At 43.0% G+C, this 15,230-nt stretch overlaps 1 protein-coding gene across 2 annotated transcripts in view; it reads right to left on the bottom strand.

The window, feature by feature from the left end:
- LOC135545510 (glutamate receptor 3-like) overlaps positions 1–15,000 on the bottom strand; it is a 234,616-nt gene extending 219,616 nt beyond the window's left edge. For both annotated transcript variants that reach the window (XM_064973154.1, XM_064973155.1), the window contains exons 1-2: positions 14,580–15,000; positions 13,512–13,670 (exon numbers count right to left, since the gene is read on the bottom strand). In XM_064973154.1, coding sequence (XP_064829226.1) covers positions 13,512–13,670; positions 14,580–14,658 — 238 coding nt within the window. In that variant the 5' untranslated portion in view covers positions 14,659–15,000. The remainder of the gene's footprint in view (positions 1–13,511; positions 13,671–14,579) is intronic.
- Between the last annotated feature and the right edge of the window lie 230 nt (positions 15,001–15,230).

Below are 15,230 nucleotides of genomic sequence, written 5' to 3'. Positions count from 1 at the left end.
TACCATTTCATATTTTTAACAAGAGTAATAGTATATTACATTTATGCACATCATGAATGCTTTTAAAAATATCTATACATTTATTACTTTCCAAATAAATGTTATGTTGCCATGGAAATACATGGGTAGCCATGAGAAAGTCCCCCCCAATAGTGATCGACTATTGAGGATCGCTATGGGGCGCAATCGGGCGATGTAGGCTTGTACACAATCATCCAACATTAACACAGACACACACACACACAGTGTGGTTATTGTAGGCTAACATGTCAATGGTTTTAGGAACAGCAGTAACATCAGGCAGGATTTAGGCTACCAACTGCCTAGCCAGTTCAAGCTCAAACTTGGGTGCAATGATCACGTTCCCGCACAGACTGACTGTGTGGAGACTTATTGATTTAACGTTACGTTAGCCTACATGATGCACTAGTAAAGTAATAACATATATAGCTGCCGTCTATATTAGCCAAGGCTTACCGTTCTTTATGCAGCTTCAAATGTCGAACAAAGTTGGAAATTGTTGCGCCTCCATATGTAATATTCTTCCACATGTTTTGTAAGTTGTAATCTGTTTTTTGTTGACACAGCATAGTCTTTATATCGGAAAATAATACTTTTGGGTGTCATCTGTCCAAGGGCTCCATCTGAATTCACCCGATGACGTTCCTCTGCACTGCCGCGCACAACTTATTCTCAGCTGGCACTATTTGATTGGCTGCTGTCCGATTCAAACTGTAATCCGTTAAATGAGTTGATGCGCTGCACACTTTTATGAATAGCATCACATTTAATATTTGGGCTTGGGGAGGGTATCAAGTCAGGTTGAGTCATAAGGCTCAAGTCAAGTCACTGGTGTGAAAGTCAAGTCGCAAGTCATCATATTTGTGACTCGAGTAAACACCTCTGACTAATACTGATCAAAACTGACTGCAAGGGGGGTGAACTTATCGTGGAACAGTGGAAGTTTGAACTAATATATCTTTATTAAACATACTGCAGTGATTATGGTAGTGAATGGCATTGGATGTGTGGGGGGGGGATGAAATAAGGACAGGATGGTAAACATTCCTTACGGATGTAGGATCTTACTTTGACCTGTAATGTCACAGCAAAAGAATTCTGCTGCAACAGGATTTGAACCTTTAGTCCATAATGTGTCTTGATCGGTGGTTAAACTATTAGCTGGTCATCATGAAGCTACATGGAAAGTGGTATGCTGTAAATAAAACCATTTGTTAGTGCAGGTTCCGTGAATTTATGTCAATCTAACTTCATCTTCACTCTCAGCAACAAAAGCTGTTTGTTTCCTCTGCAAGATGTCATGAGTGTCTACTATTAACCACACACTGTGTTGTGAGGAAGGATGTTAATGTTTCCTCTGCGTCACAAATGGCACCCAATTCCCTGTGATCAAATTAAGATGCTACATCTGTATATAGTGCACTACTTTAACATTTCATAACAGCATGACTCAGAGAAAGCTAAACTTTACCAGTACCAGTTGTTTAAGCTGACGTACTGTTATGTACGCCTCTTGGGGAGGGAGGGGACGCAGCATCCTGCAACACTCAACTCCCCATGGAGTGAAAGAGGTATGGGATTTTAGGTGTGGGTAAGGATGACAGAAACAGAGATGTTTTACCGTTAACAGGGAATTTATTTCTTCACGTGGTAAATATGGGAAAAAGGGGCTGGACAGAACCAAAGCAAAGAAAGTAAACGTTAAAGAGCCCCCTCTCCTACCTTCCCACAACTTACATAACTAGCACCACCTGGCGCGCTAACTAACATACAGGGGGTGGTCCGCCCAGGTCTTACCTAGTGTGCCCACAGGTCTCTTGTCTAAGCACTCCCAAGGTGCCTTCCCCTTCCCCCCTGGGAACAAAAACAGAATAATACTAACTTAACGTGAACAATTTCAATAATCAAAACACAGTCCTTGTGACAAAAACATACCTCAGCAGGACCGGTTACAAAATACTTTACACAAACTGTCTGAGCAACAACCGACACAGGACATACCAGGACACACCAATCAGCTCTCTGAGCAACAACCGACACAGGACATACCACCAATCAGCTCTCTGAGCAACAACCGACACAGGACATACCACCAATCAGCTCTCTCTGAGCAACAACCGACACAGGACATACCACCAATCAGCTCTCTCTGAGCAACAACCGACACAGGACATACCACCAATCAGCTCTCTCTGAGCAACAACCGACACAGGACATACCACCAATCAGCTCTCTCTGAGCAACAACCGACACAGGACATACTCTCTCTCAACTCTCTCTGAGCAAGGGATCACTGGCTTAAACACAGCTGGAGAAGGAGTCTGTAATTGCAGACATCTGTATCCCCTGACGAGAGGGTGGGGTCAGCTCCAATTAGCAATGGGGCCGACCAATCAGCTGCTTGGGGGAATCCAGGAAGCCATTTCCTGAAAAACACACACACAAACCCACAACAAAGAAACTGGGGAACGTAGCATGTACGTATTGAATTCAATACACTACCAGTAGTTTAAGCTGAAGTACGTATTGAATTCACTACTCTGCTAGTTGCTGAAGTACGTATTGATCTCACTACTCTACTAGTTGTTGACGTACGTATTGATCTCACTGCTCTACTAGTTGTTGACGTACGTATGGATCTCACTGCTCTACTAGTTGTTGACGTACGTATTGATCTCACTGCTCTACTAGTTGTTGACGTACGTATTGATCTCACTGCTCTACTAGTTGTTGACGTACGTATTGATCTCACTGCTCTACTAGTTGTTGACGTACGTATTGATCTCACTGCTCTACTAGTTGTTGACGTACGTATTGATCTCACTGCTCTACTAGTTGTTGACGTACGTATTGATCTCACTACTCTACTAGTTGTTTACGTACGTATGGATCTCACTACTCTACTAGTTGTTGACGTACGTATTGATCTCACTACTCTACTAGTTGTTGACGTACGTATTGATCTCACTGCTCTACTAGTTGCTGAAGTACGTATTGATCTCACTGCTCTACTAGTTGCTGAAGTACGTATTGATCTCACTACTCTACTAGTTGTTTACGTACGTATGGATCTCACTACTCTACTAGTTGTTGACGTACGTATTGATCTCACTACTCTACTAGTTGTTGACGTACGTATTGATCTCACTGCTCTACTAGTTGTTGACGTACGTATTGATCTCACTGCTCTACTAGTTGTTTAAGTACGTATGATCTCACTACTCTACTAGTTGTTTAAGTACGTATTGATCTCACTACTCTACTAGTTGTTGACGTACGTATTGATCTCACTGCTCTACTAGTTGTTGACGTACGTATTGATCTCACTACTCTACTAGTTGTTGACGTACGTATTGATCTCACTGCTCTACTAGTTGTTGACGTACGTATTGATCTCACTGCTCTACTAGTTGTTGACGTACGTATTGATCTCACTACTCTACTAGTTGTTGACGTACGTATTGATCTCACTACTCTACTAGTTGTTGACTCACTACTCTACTAGTACGTATTGATCTCACTGCTCTACTAGTTGTTGACGTACGTATTGATCTCACTGCTCTACTAGTTGTTTAAGTACGTATTGATCTCACTGCTCTACTAGTTGTTTAAGTACGTATTGATCTCACTACTCTACTAGTTGTTGAAGTACGTATTGATCTCACTGCTCTACTAGTTGTTGACGTACGTATTGATCTCACTACTCTACTAGTTGTTCTCACGTAGTTGTTGTATGGATCTCACTGCTCTACTCTACTAGTTGTTGACTACGTATTGATCTCACTATCTACTAGTTGTTGACGTACGTATTGATCTCACTACTCTACTAGTTGTTGACGTACGTATTGATCTCACTACTCTACTAGTTGTTGACGTACGTATTGATCTCACTGCTCTACTAGTTGTTGAAGTACGTATTGATTTCACTACTCTACTAGTCGTTGAAGTACGTATGGATCTCACTACTCTACTAGTTGTTGACGTACGTATTGATCTCACTACTCTACTAGTTGTTGACGTACGTATTGATCTCACTACTCTACTAGTTGTTGAAGTACGTATTGATCTCACTACTCTACTAGTTGTTGACGTACGTATTGATCTCACTACTCTACTGACTTCGTCAAAGCTTTTCTTTGAGGACTATGACCAGGGCCCATAACCACAAAGAATAGGAGTGCTGATCTGGGATCAGGTGTAACGACGTTCTTCGTTTGTCGAAAGAGAGTCGGACCGAAATGCAGCGTGTTTGTTACTCATGTTTATTAGTGAAAACAAATAACGAAACTATACATGAAATAACGAATAAATACAAAACAACAAAACAGAACGTGAAACCTATTACAGCCTGACTGGTGAAACTAACACAGAGACAGGAACAATCACCCACGAAATACAAAGCGAAACCCAGGCTACCTAAATACGTTTCCCAATCAGAGACAACGAGAATCACCTGACTGATTGAGAACCGCCTCAGGCAGCCAAACCTATGAAACACACACCCCTAATCAGCTACAATCCCAATAACTAAAAAACCCCACTAAATACAACAAACAATAAACCCATGTCACACCCTGGCCTGACCAACTAATTAACTAAAACACAAAATACTAAGACCAAGGCGTGACATCAGGTCCTTATCTGTCCATTTCAATGTATTAATAACAATATAAATAAGACCTACTCTGAGAGGCCCAGACTGATACCACTGTGGTACGGAAAGCTTCAGCAGCATCAGAATGGCTCAACAAACGACTGACTCTCTATTCAACAATATTCATCTCTGGTCACATTCAGAGAGGTTTCTGGCACTGATCCGGAGTGAACATTAAGGACTATTGTGCGTACAGGTGTGTGTGTGTGTGTGTGTGTGTGTGTGTGCATACGATCATGCATGCTTTTGCGCGTGTGTGTGTGTGGACTAGTGTGCTGCCTGCTATTTGCAGGCTCAGCTTAACAGGACTCCCAGATGCTACACTAGCTACCTGAACAGGAAACAAGAAGCTTGTATCTGATCTAGAATATGCTGCTGATCATGTTGAAGCTGAATAATGTCATTCCAATGTTAAATTAATCATATTCTCAAAGCCCCAACTCAAAGTCCTAGTCAGGTCCAGCAACAGTTTGACAGCCTTCATGTTGAGTAGAAAACTGAGTTTACCCAGGTGTCACTACAGACCCTGTTTCGATTCCGGGCTGTATCACAACCGGCCGCGATTCGGGAGTCCCATAGGGTGGCGCAAAATTGGCCCAGCGTCGTCCGGGTTAGGGTTGGGCTAGGGTAGGCCGTCAATGTAAATAAGAATTTGCTCTTAACTGACTTGCCTGGTTAAGTTTAATAAATATAAAATCACAAAAGAAATATATCTTTCCCTTTATAGTGCACTACTTTTGACCAGGACCCAGGGCCCGTAGTAGAGCACTACATTTGACCAGGACCCAGGGCCCGTAGTAGAGCACTACATTTGACCAGGGCCCATAGTAGAGCACTACATTTGACCAGGGCCCGTAGTAGAGCACTACATTTGACCAGGGCCCGTAGTAGAGCACTACATTTGACCAGGGCCTATAGTAGAACACTACATTTGACCAGGACCCAGGGCCCGTAGTAGAGCACTACATTTGACCAGGGCCCATAGTAGAGCACTACATTTGACCAGGACCCAGGGCCTGTCGTATAGCACTACATTTGACCAGGGCCAGTAGTAGAGCACTACATTTGACCAGGGCCCGTAGTAGAGCACTACATTTGACCAGAGCCCGTAGTAGAGCACTACATTTGACCAGAGCCCGTAGTAGAGCACTACACTTGACCAGAGCCAGTAGTAGAGCACTACATTTGACCAGGGCCCAGGCCCATAGTAGAGCACTACATTTGACCAGGGCCCGTAGTAGAGCACTACATTTGACCAGGGCCCGTAGTAGAGCACTACATTTGACCAGGGCCCGTAGTAGAGCACTACATTTGACCAAAGCCCGTAGTAGAGCACTACATTTGACCAGAGCCAGTAGTAGAGCACTACTTTTGACCAGGTCCAATAGTAGAGCACTACATTTGACCAGGGCCCGTAGTAGAGCACTACATTTGACCAGGGCCCGTAGTAGAGCACTACATTTGATCAGGGCCCGTAGTAGAGCACTACATTTGACCAAAGCCCGTAGTAGAGCACTACATTTGACCAGAGCCAGTAGTAGAGCACTACATTTGACCAGGGCCCGTATTAGAGCACTACTTTTGACCAGGACCAAAAGTAGAGCACTACATTTGACCAGGACCCAGGGCCTGTCGTATAGCACTACATTTGACCAGGACGCATATGGCTTTGGTCAAGTATGGTGTCATTTAGGGTTTCCCCTGAGCCTAGGCCTGTATGTAGAACAGTGTGTCCTGCTCATACAGTAGAAGAGGGCAGATTCAAACCCCAGCAGATGACTGCAAAAACACATCAAAGAAACAGTTCCCACAACAAACAGGAATGGCTGTGAGACAACATTCCACTGTTTTCAGTGCAGAGACAGAGAGCACACGTTGCTTTCCCACACCTTCGTCAACATCATCAAAGGCTCATCTCACACACACAGAGTATGGCCACACACACAAAAACGCACCCACACACGCACACTCCTCATGGAGCTGCTATAAGTTGTGAATGGTGACATGATTGTGTGTGAATGAGAAAGCAGAAATGGCGCCCTCAGGAGCCCGACCCTCTCTCTAAGCCATGAGGGAGAAGACTGTCTCTGCTCCTGCCTGCCTTCATGGTTTTAATTTGATTCTGATATCAAGCCCTCTTTCTCCCATGCTCCCCTGCTCCTTCAACACGCGTGAAATTACCAACGCCGTTATCTATAATTTATTTACTCATTTGCTTATTGTTTCTGTGTCCCTATAGACAGCGTGAAGGAGAGGGTGCAGGGTGTGTTCGTTAACTAGGACGCCGTGGTAACAGCCCACACTTCTCTAGCTGGCTAACTGTGATATGGGAGCTTTGCTTTCTCTGCTTCCTCTCCACCTCTGACCCACCACCCCAACTCTCAGACCCACCTCTTAGACCCACTTTTCCACCGACCCACCTCTCAGACCCACCCACCTCTGACCCACCCCACCAGCACCCCACCTCTCAGATCCACCTGTCATACCCACCTCTCTAGTGACCCACCTTTCTACCTCCCCACCTCTGACCCACCTGTCCACCCCAACTCTCCACCTCTCAGACCCACCTCTCAGACCCACCTCTCCACTGCAGGACTCAGTCCCAACTAATTTACCGGTTTTGTGAGGGGGGGGGGGTATGGATTTTTTTTCGATCAGCCAATGACAGCGCAATGAGGCGATATGAGGTCTGTGTGCTAATGAGCTGACACTGCAGTGGGGGCTGAGCTGAGGAGACAGAGGAGAGGAAAGGGGACAAGATGAGAGGAGACAAGACGAGAAGAGTGGAGAGCCACAATGACCAGCGGGCCAGACACATCGGGCCAATGTGGTTCCAATTACACAGACGAGGTTTGTGGGTTTAATTCCTGGATGGGCCACGTGTTCTGAATAGGCTGCATATGTTAACTGTACGATGCTTTGGATAAACATGTCTGCTGGATGACTGTTCCACATTATGTTTTATAGGAACCACAGAGGACCAGAGACGTCTGATTACAAGGCTCTGCAGCAGAACACTATTATGATGTCAAGGGTAGGCCATGGTCTTTTCCCTATCTGGGCAAACCTTTTGACCACATCCAGATGCTGAGTCTACGGTGAGTCTACCGAGAGTGTCTACCGAGATTCTTTACCGGGAGTGTCTACCGAGAGTGTCTACAGTGACCCTACTGTGATCTGAGCTCCGCCTACCTGGCAGGACCAGAGAGCAAATCGAGCGCAGCTATAGGCCTAAGGCTGGCCAATCAGACAGCTCAGATCATCGTGTCTGCACAGTTTCCTCGAGGCATAGACTGTAAAAAGAAACCTAGAATGCATTGCAAAGTTGATGCTGTGAAACTTCTAAACGTTTTAAAACATTGACTAGAGAGATAACGAATAGAGTAAAGAGCTGCTTTTTATGACTAAGTTCACATTTGTTGTTATACAGCACTGTCAACACTTTGTTCAACATTTTATGAGCCACAAAATGCGTGTTCTCCCTACTTTCACTCCCAATGAATGAGTACACCGAAGTGTTCTGAAAAGCTTGTTGTTAGTTTTGTCTTTTTTAATATCGAGGAATATTTCACTTTCTCTGGTCATAGGAGGAACAACATGAATTGGTGGATGAGGCAGAAATAATCTAGTGCGACTTAAATTCTCCATCAGCTGGAAGACTGTCATCTTTTCTCAGCGGAGGGAAGGAGAGCAAAGGGATTTTGAGTCGGGTGAGAGGCAGCCTCACACTGTCCTCAACAGGAGTCCTGCTGAGGACAGGGGTGTCTCTCACAGGTGAAGGATCTTTTAAACAAACAAAAATTGTTCAGCAACAAGAAAATAGCTTCAAGTGTTTTGTCCAAATACTGGTGGAGTCAACTAATAAAAGAATGGACCTGACCAGAGAGGTCCAGTACCTGAAGAACAGTTTGCAGTTCTCCCAGGGTCAACTCAATGAGTTGAAACAGGAGAACGGCAAGATGACAGCAATCTGTAAGTCATTGAGAGAGGACATCAGTTCTGTGTGTGAATCCATGATGACAAGGGAGGGACAATCAAGGCAGAATAGCCTGGTTGTGGACGGAATTGCAGAATCTCGACATGAGACCTGGACGGAGTCTGAGGACAATGTGAGGGAAATTATCTCTGAGAAATTGAAGATGGACACACAGGAAGATTGAGGTGGGGTGCGCTCACAGGAATGGAAAACCCGCGACAGGCCCAGGCGACGGGCCCAGGCGACGGGCCCAGGCGACGGGCCCAGGCGACGGGCCCAGGCGAAAAGGCCCAGGCGAAAAGGCCCAGGCGAAAGGCCCAGGCGACAGGCCCAGGCCGATAGTGGTCAAGTTCCTGAGGTTCAAGGACGAGGTAACTGTTCTGGAAAAGCCAAGAACGTGAGAGGAACCTACATCTTCAACAAGGTCTATCCTGAAGCACCAGAAGAGGGAAGAACTGATCCCAGCCATGAAAGCTGCCACAGCAGTGGGGACATTACTTACAACCTCTATGACAGGCTCATTGTCCACCCTCCTTCTGAGAAGCTTGGACGGGATGAGAGAGCCAAGACTGTGTGTTCGTAGCTTCAACCCCACAGCACACACCAGTTGATTAATGGACTGCTGAATGTATACATATTTTTGTCTTGCTTTGTCTGCTCTTTTCCATATTATGTCTATCTCTGATAAGCCACCCAGGAAAGGGCTGAAAATAGCCCATATGAATATATGTAGCAATATAAATAAGGTTAATGAAATCAGTATCTTGCTAACATCAGGTAACATTCATATATATTAGCCATTTCTGAGAATCATTTAGATAATTCATTTGATACAGCAGTAGCAATACAAGGATATAACATCTATAGAAGAAACAGAAATGCTTATAGGGGAAGTGTTGCTGTGTGTGTGTAATATATATATATATATTCATTCAGAGCCATATCCCTATAATGCTTAGAGAAGATCTTATGTCAAGTGTTATTGAAGTGTTGTGCCAAGTGAACATGTGTAACGGTTCTCGTCTGTCGAAGGAGAAGCAGACCAAAATGCAGCGTGGTATTTTTGAGACATGTTTAATGACGATGAAAATATGAACAATAGAAAACAAACGGAACGTGGAAACCTATACAGCCTATCTGGTGACAACAAACACAGAGACAGGAACAATCACCCACGAAATACTCAAAGAATATGGCTGCCTAAATATGGTTCCCAATCAGAGACAACGATACACACCTGCCTCTGATTGAGAACCACTCCAGACAGCCATAGACTTTGCTAGATAACCCCACTAAGCCACACGCCCAACAAAACCCCAAGACAAAACACACCACAATAAATCCATGTCACACCCTGTCCTGACCAAATAAATGAAGACAAACACAATATATTACGACCAGGGCGTGACAACATGCAACCACATCTGAAGCCTTTTCCTTTGGGGTGTTGCTATAGGCCACCAAGTGCTAACAGTCAAAATCTAAATAATATGTGTGAAATGCTTGATAGTGTATGTGATGTAAACAGAGAGGTTTACTTTCTTGGGGACCTGAATATTGACTGGTTTTCATCATGCTGTCTGCTCAAGAGGAAGCTTCTCACTGTAACCAGTGCCTGTAATCTGGTTCAGGTTATTAATCAACCTACCAGTGTGTTTACAAACACTACAGGAACAAGATCATCCACATGTATCGATCACATTTTTACTAATACTGTAGAACTTTGTTCTAAATCTGTATCCGTACCCATTGGATGCACTGATCACAATATAGTGGCTATTATCCTGAAAGCCAAAGTTCCAAAAGCTGGGCCTAAAATAGTGTATGAGAAATCATACACAAGATTTTGCTGTGACTTATGTGGATGATGTTACAAATATTTATTGGTCTGATAATAAGGAGCATCCAGATGCTGCACTTGATATATTCATGAAATTGCTTCTTACAATTATTGATGCACATGTAAAGAAACTGACTGTTAGAACTGTTAAGGCTTCATTGATTGAGGCGAAATTTAAGAACGGTATGGTTGAAAGAGATGGTGCAAAAGGAGTGGCTAATAAGTCTGGCTGTACATCTGACTGGCTGCAAATTGAGAAATTATGTGACTAAACTCAACAAAAAATAAGAAGAAACTATATTATGAAGCCAAGATCAATGATATAAAGATATATATTTAAATTAAATATAGGCAGAAAGACATTCAACTCCGTCTTTCATCAAGTCCGATGGCTTATTCATCACAAAACCATATAGATGTTGCCAATTAAGTTAATGATTACTTCATTGGCAAAGTGGGAAAACTTAGGCAGGAAATGCCAACAACGAACAGTGAGCCATCGTATTCATGCATAAAAAAAACATAATAAAAGACAATCATTGCAAGTTTGCATTTTGTAAAGTTTGTGTGGGAGAGGTGAAACATTGTTGTTATCGATCAATAATGACAAGCCTCCTGGCACTGACAACATTGATGGAAAGCTACTGAAGATGGTAGCTGACTCTATAGCCACTCCTATCTGTCATATCTTTAATCTGAGCCTAGAGGAAAGTATTTGTCCTCGGGGCTGGAGGGAAGCCAAAGTCATTCCACTACCCAGGAGTGCTAAAGCGGCCTTTACTGGTTCTAACAGCAGACCTATACTCTTGCTGCCAGCTCATAGCAAACTGTTTGAAAAAAATGGTTTGACCAAATACAATGCTTTTTCTCTGTAAACAAATTAACAACAGACTTTCAGCACGCTTATAGAGAAGGGCACTGAACATGTACTGCACTGACAAATTACTGATGATTGGTTGAAAGAAATTAATAAAATGATTGTGGGAGCTGTATTGTTAGATTTCAGTGCAGCCTTTGATATTATTGACCATAAAATGTTGTTAAAATATATTGTGTTATGGCTTTTCAACCTTGCCGTATCATGGATTCAGAGCTATCGACTAGAACTCAAGGTTTTTTTTTTAATGGAAGCTTCTCTAATGTAAAACATGTAAAGTGTGGTGTACCGCAGGGCAGCTTTCTAGGCCCTCTGCTCTTTTATTTTTACCAATGACCTGCCACTGGCATTAAACAAAGCATGTGTCCATGTATGCTGATGATTCAACCATATATACATCAGCAACCACAGCTAATGAACTCACTGAAACCCTTAAAGTGTTGCAGTCTGTTTTGGAATGGGTAGCCATTAATAAACTGGTCCATTAATAAACTGAGAAACAAGCCGATCTGACATCTCTAAAACTAAGAACATTGCATTTGGTACAAATCATTCCCTAAGTTCTAGACCTCAGCTCAATATGGTAATGAATGGTGTGGCTTTTGAACAAGTTGAAGAGACTAAATTTCTTGGCAATACCTTTTATTGTAAACTGTCATGGTCAAAACATATAGATTCAATGGTTGTAAAGATGGGGAGAGGTCTGTCTGTAATAAAGAGATACTCTGATTTGACACCACACTCCAAGAAGCAAGTCCTGCAGGCTCTAGTTGTCTAATCTTGATTATTGTCTAGTCGTGTGGTCCAGTGCTGCAAGGAAAGACCTTGTTAAGCTGCATCTGGCCCAGAACAGAGCGACATGTATTGCTCTTCATTGTATCAGAGGGCTGATTATAAATACAATGCTGCCAGTCTCTCTTGGCTAAGAGTTGAGGAGAGACTGACTGCAATCACTTCTTTTTATAAAAAAAAAACATTAAGTTGTTGAAAATCCCAAATTGTTTGCATAGTCAACTTACACACAGCTCTGACACACACACTTACCCCACCAGACATTTTCACAGTCCCCAAATCCATAACAAATTCCAGAGAGTGTACAGTATTATATAGAGCTATTACTGCATGGAACTCTGTTCCATCTCATATTGCTCAAGTAAACAGCAAACCTGGTTTCAAAAAACAGATAAAGAAACACGGAACAACGACTCTCCTCTATTGGACCCAGAAAGTTTGTGTGTATGTATTGATATGTAGGCTACTTGTGCCTTTTGTAAAAACATTTTTTTTTATGTAGTTCTGTCCTTGAGCTGTTGTCTACTAACGTTCTTTATTATGTCATGTTTTGTGTGGACCCCAGAAAGAGAAGCTGCTGCTTTTGCAACAGCTAATGGGGATCCTAATAAAATGCTAAATATTCCCTCCCTTCCCTCAGACTGACCATCAGATAGATGCAAGCCATCAGTCCAGTAAAATAAAATACATTATTCTGCTCACTCAACGGTGCCTCATAGTAATTCAACAAATGATCAATTACCAGTGTGATCATATAGCAATTATAAAAAGTATATAATTTCAAAATGGCCTGAGAACAACAACATTGCAAGGGGAATTCAAGCATAGCCAATATGCAGGGATAATATATATTGGGCCTATAGCCTACTGCACAAGCCTCATTGCTGCACAACTGTTTTTAATAGGTTAATGTTGCATAGTCTCAATACATGTTTTAAATGTATGTTTATTCGTTTTCATCTGAGCGCTAGGTCTCGTCATGCCTTTTGACTCAGAAAGTGATCTTGACTCAAAGGTTGGTGACCACTGGTGTAGCGCAACGGCAGTGACCATTGAGACATCTGAAGGCATTCTGTCCCGCCACCCTCTGTACCCTGGTCTTATCTACAACAACAGTGAACCATTGAGACATCTAAAGGCATTCTGTCCCGCCACCCTGAGTACCCTGGTCTTATCTACAGTTGGTTTACACGCTTGCAGCTAAAGCAGACCAAGCAAGAGATTTTTAAACGAATGTTGTGTGTGTGTGTGTGTGTGTGTGTGTGTGTGTGTGCACTTGTGTTTTCAAGGGGGAATTCTGGACATATTCAGAGCAGAGAGAGATTTTAATTGAAAACAGCTCTGTACTTACATGCATGGGTGACTGAGAAGCTGTTGGACGACTCGAGGTTGTCTACGTTGTAGTTGAGATGGAAGGGTTTCTCCGTAGTGTTCTGGTTGGTGTTGTAGAGCTGAACAGCGAACCTAAACGCGCTGTGCTCCTGCACAGTGGACCGCATGAACAGACCACCTAGAAGACATACAGATACATAATCAACTTCGGCTACCATTTCCCATCATCATTATTTACACACATTTTACATCCTACTATGTCTGTCTCAGCTTTTTATCCCACAGGGAACCCCTGGCCCTTTCAAAACCAACACACGGATGTTAAGTACAGTCTTAGAAAAATGGATTCCAAAAGGGTTCTTCGGGTGTTCCCATAGGATAACTATTTTTGGTTCCAGGTAGAACCGTTTTGGGTTCCATGTAGAACCCTCTGTGGAAGGGGTTCTACATTTAACTCAAACAGGTTCTACCTGAAAGCAAAAAGGGCTCTTCAAAGTCTGGGGACTGTGGGGACTGCCGAGGAAACATTTTAGGTTCTCAATAACACCTTTTATCTAAGAGGGTAGCCTATGGCCTGTCGGGCAAAACTTAAGGAAGATACTTGAGGAAGAGACTTGACTTGAATGTGGCTTACATAAGCACTTTTTGTAGCTGCAGGGATTCTCATTGTTCTGTTTATACAAGGATGTCAAGTGTTAAACCAAACACCACAGATCATGTAAACAGGACCATGTCTCAAATGAATTTGGAGAAAGAGATCACACAATCCATCTTTACTCCTCATCATTCGGTCTACAGAAATCTGTTATTTCGGGATTGTGTCCGCCAATTTTCACCCTTATAAAGTTGCAACATTTTCTATTCAATGTGATAGTTTGTTTCAAGCATTTTGGTAACATTGAATTTCTTAACATCTGTAATCAAAGTGACAGCGCAAGTTCACAATGTCTTACTGAAGCAAAGCAAGTTAGCCCACTTAATAACACACAATAAAGGTCCTACTCCGAAGATTAAACAAGACGGTATTATTCATAACATTATGGGGAAAAATATTTTATTATTTATAATTATTTTATGATCCACTTACCTATATTAATCTGATTGGGAAATCCCGCGAGTGATCTGCCCGAAAGCCACAATAAAAATAAAACGCATTGTTGTGCCATTTTATCAATTTCTCCAACCTGCGTACTCAACTCCTTAAAAGAGCCTGCCTAAGCAAATTCATAAGCAAACCCGCGGACGCTGAAAATTCTCCAGATTTATGATGGTCGCTCACAGTGCACCAATTGCTTACAAGGCTGCGGAGCAATTTTCTGCAACTGCGAGGGAGAGAGAGACTTATCCGTCCCAAAGATGGTGGTGGAGAAACAAGCCGATCTGATTAAGAAAATAAGCTTCTCCGATTGGGCATTTGGCGATTTGGATCAAATGTTATCTGACGTTGAATCAAAAAGCTTCCCTCCTTCTGTGTGTACCGGACAACGTTACTGGGTTTCGCTAGCCCAGCTCGGTTCCACTAGTAAGACTGACTGCAAGACACAAGTGCCACGCTCGTCCACATTACTCCGCGCGCAATCAATAGGAGAAAGCACTGCAATCACAGGCGGCCAATGCTTTTCAATTGGCTACAGTAGCTAACCGCTTACAGCTGGTGCAGCTGCCGCCTCAAGGATATGATGAGGGGAAGTTGGCGTTAGTGAGCACGGATAGGGTGAAGGAAAAACCAAAGAACACA

Source organism: Oncorhynchus masou, chromosome 9 (assembly GCF_036934945.1).
Source record: "Oncorhynchus masou masou isolate Uvic2021 chromosome 9, UVic_Omas_1.1, whole genome shotgun sequence".
NCBI classification, from domain to species: Eukaryota; Metazoa; Chordata; class Actinopteri; order Salmoniformes; family Salmonidae; genus Oncorhynchus; species Oncorhynchus masou.
Note: the sequence above shows the minus strand (reverse complement) of the source record. Positions and strands in the feature narration are given on the sequence as shown.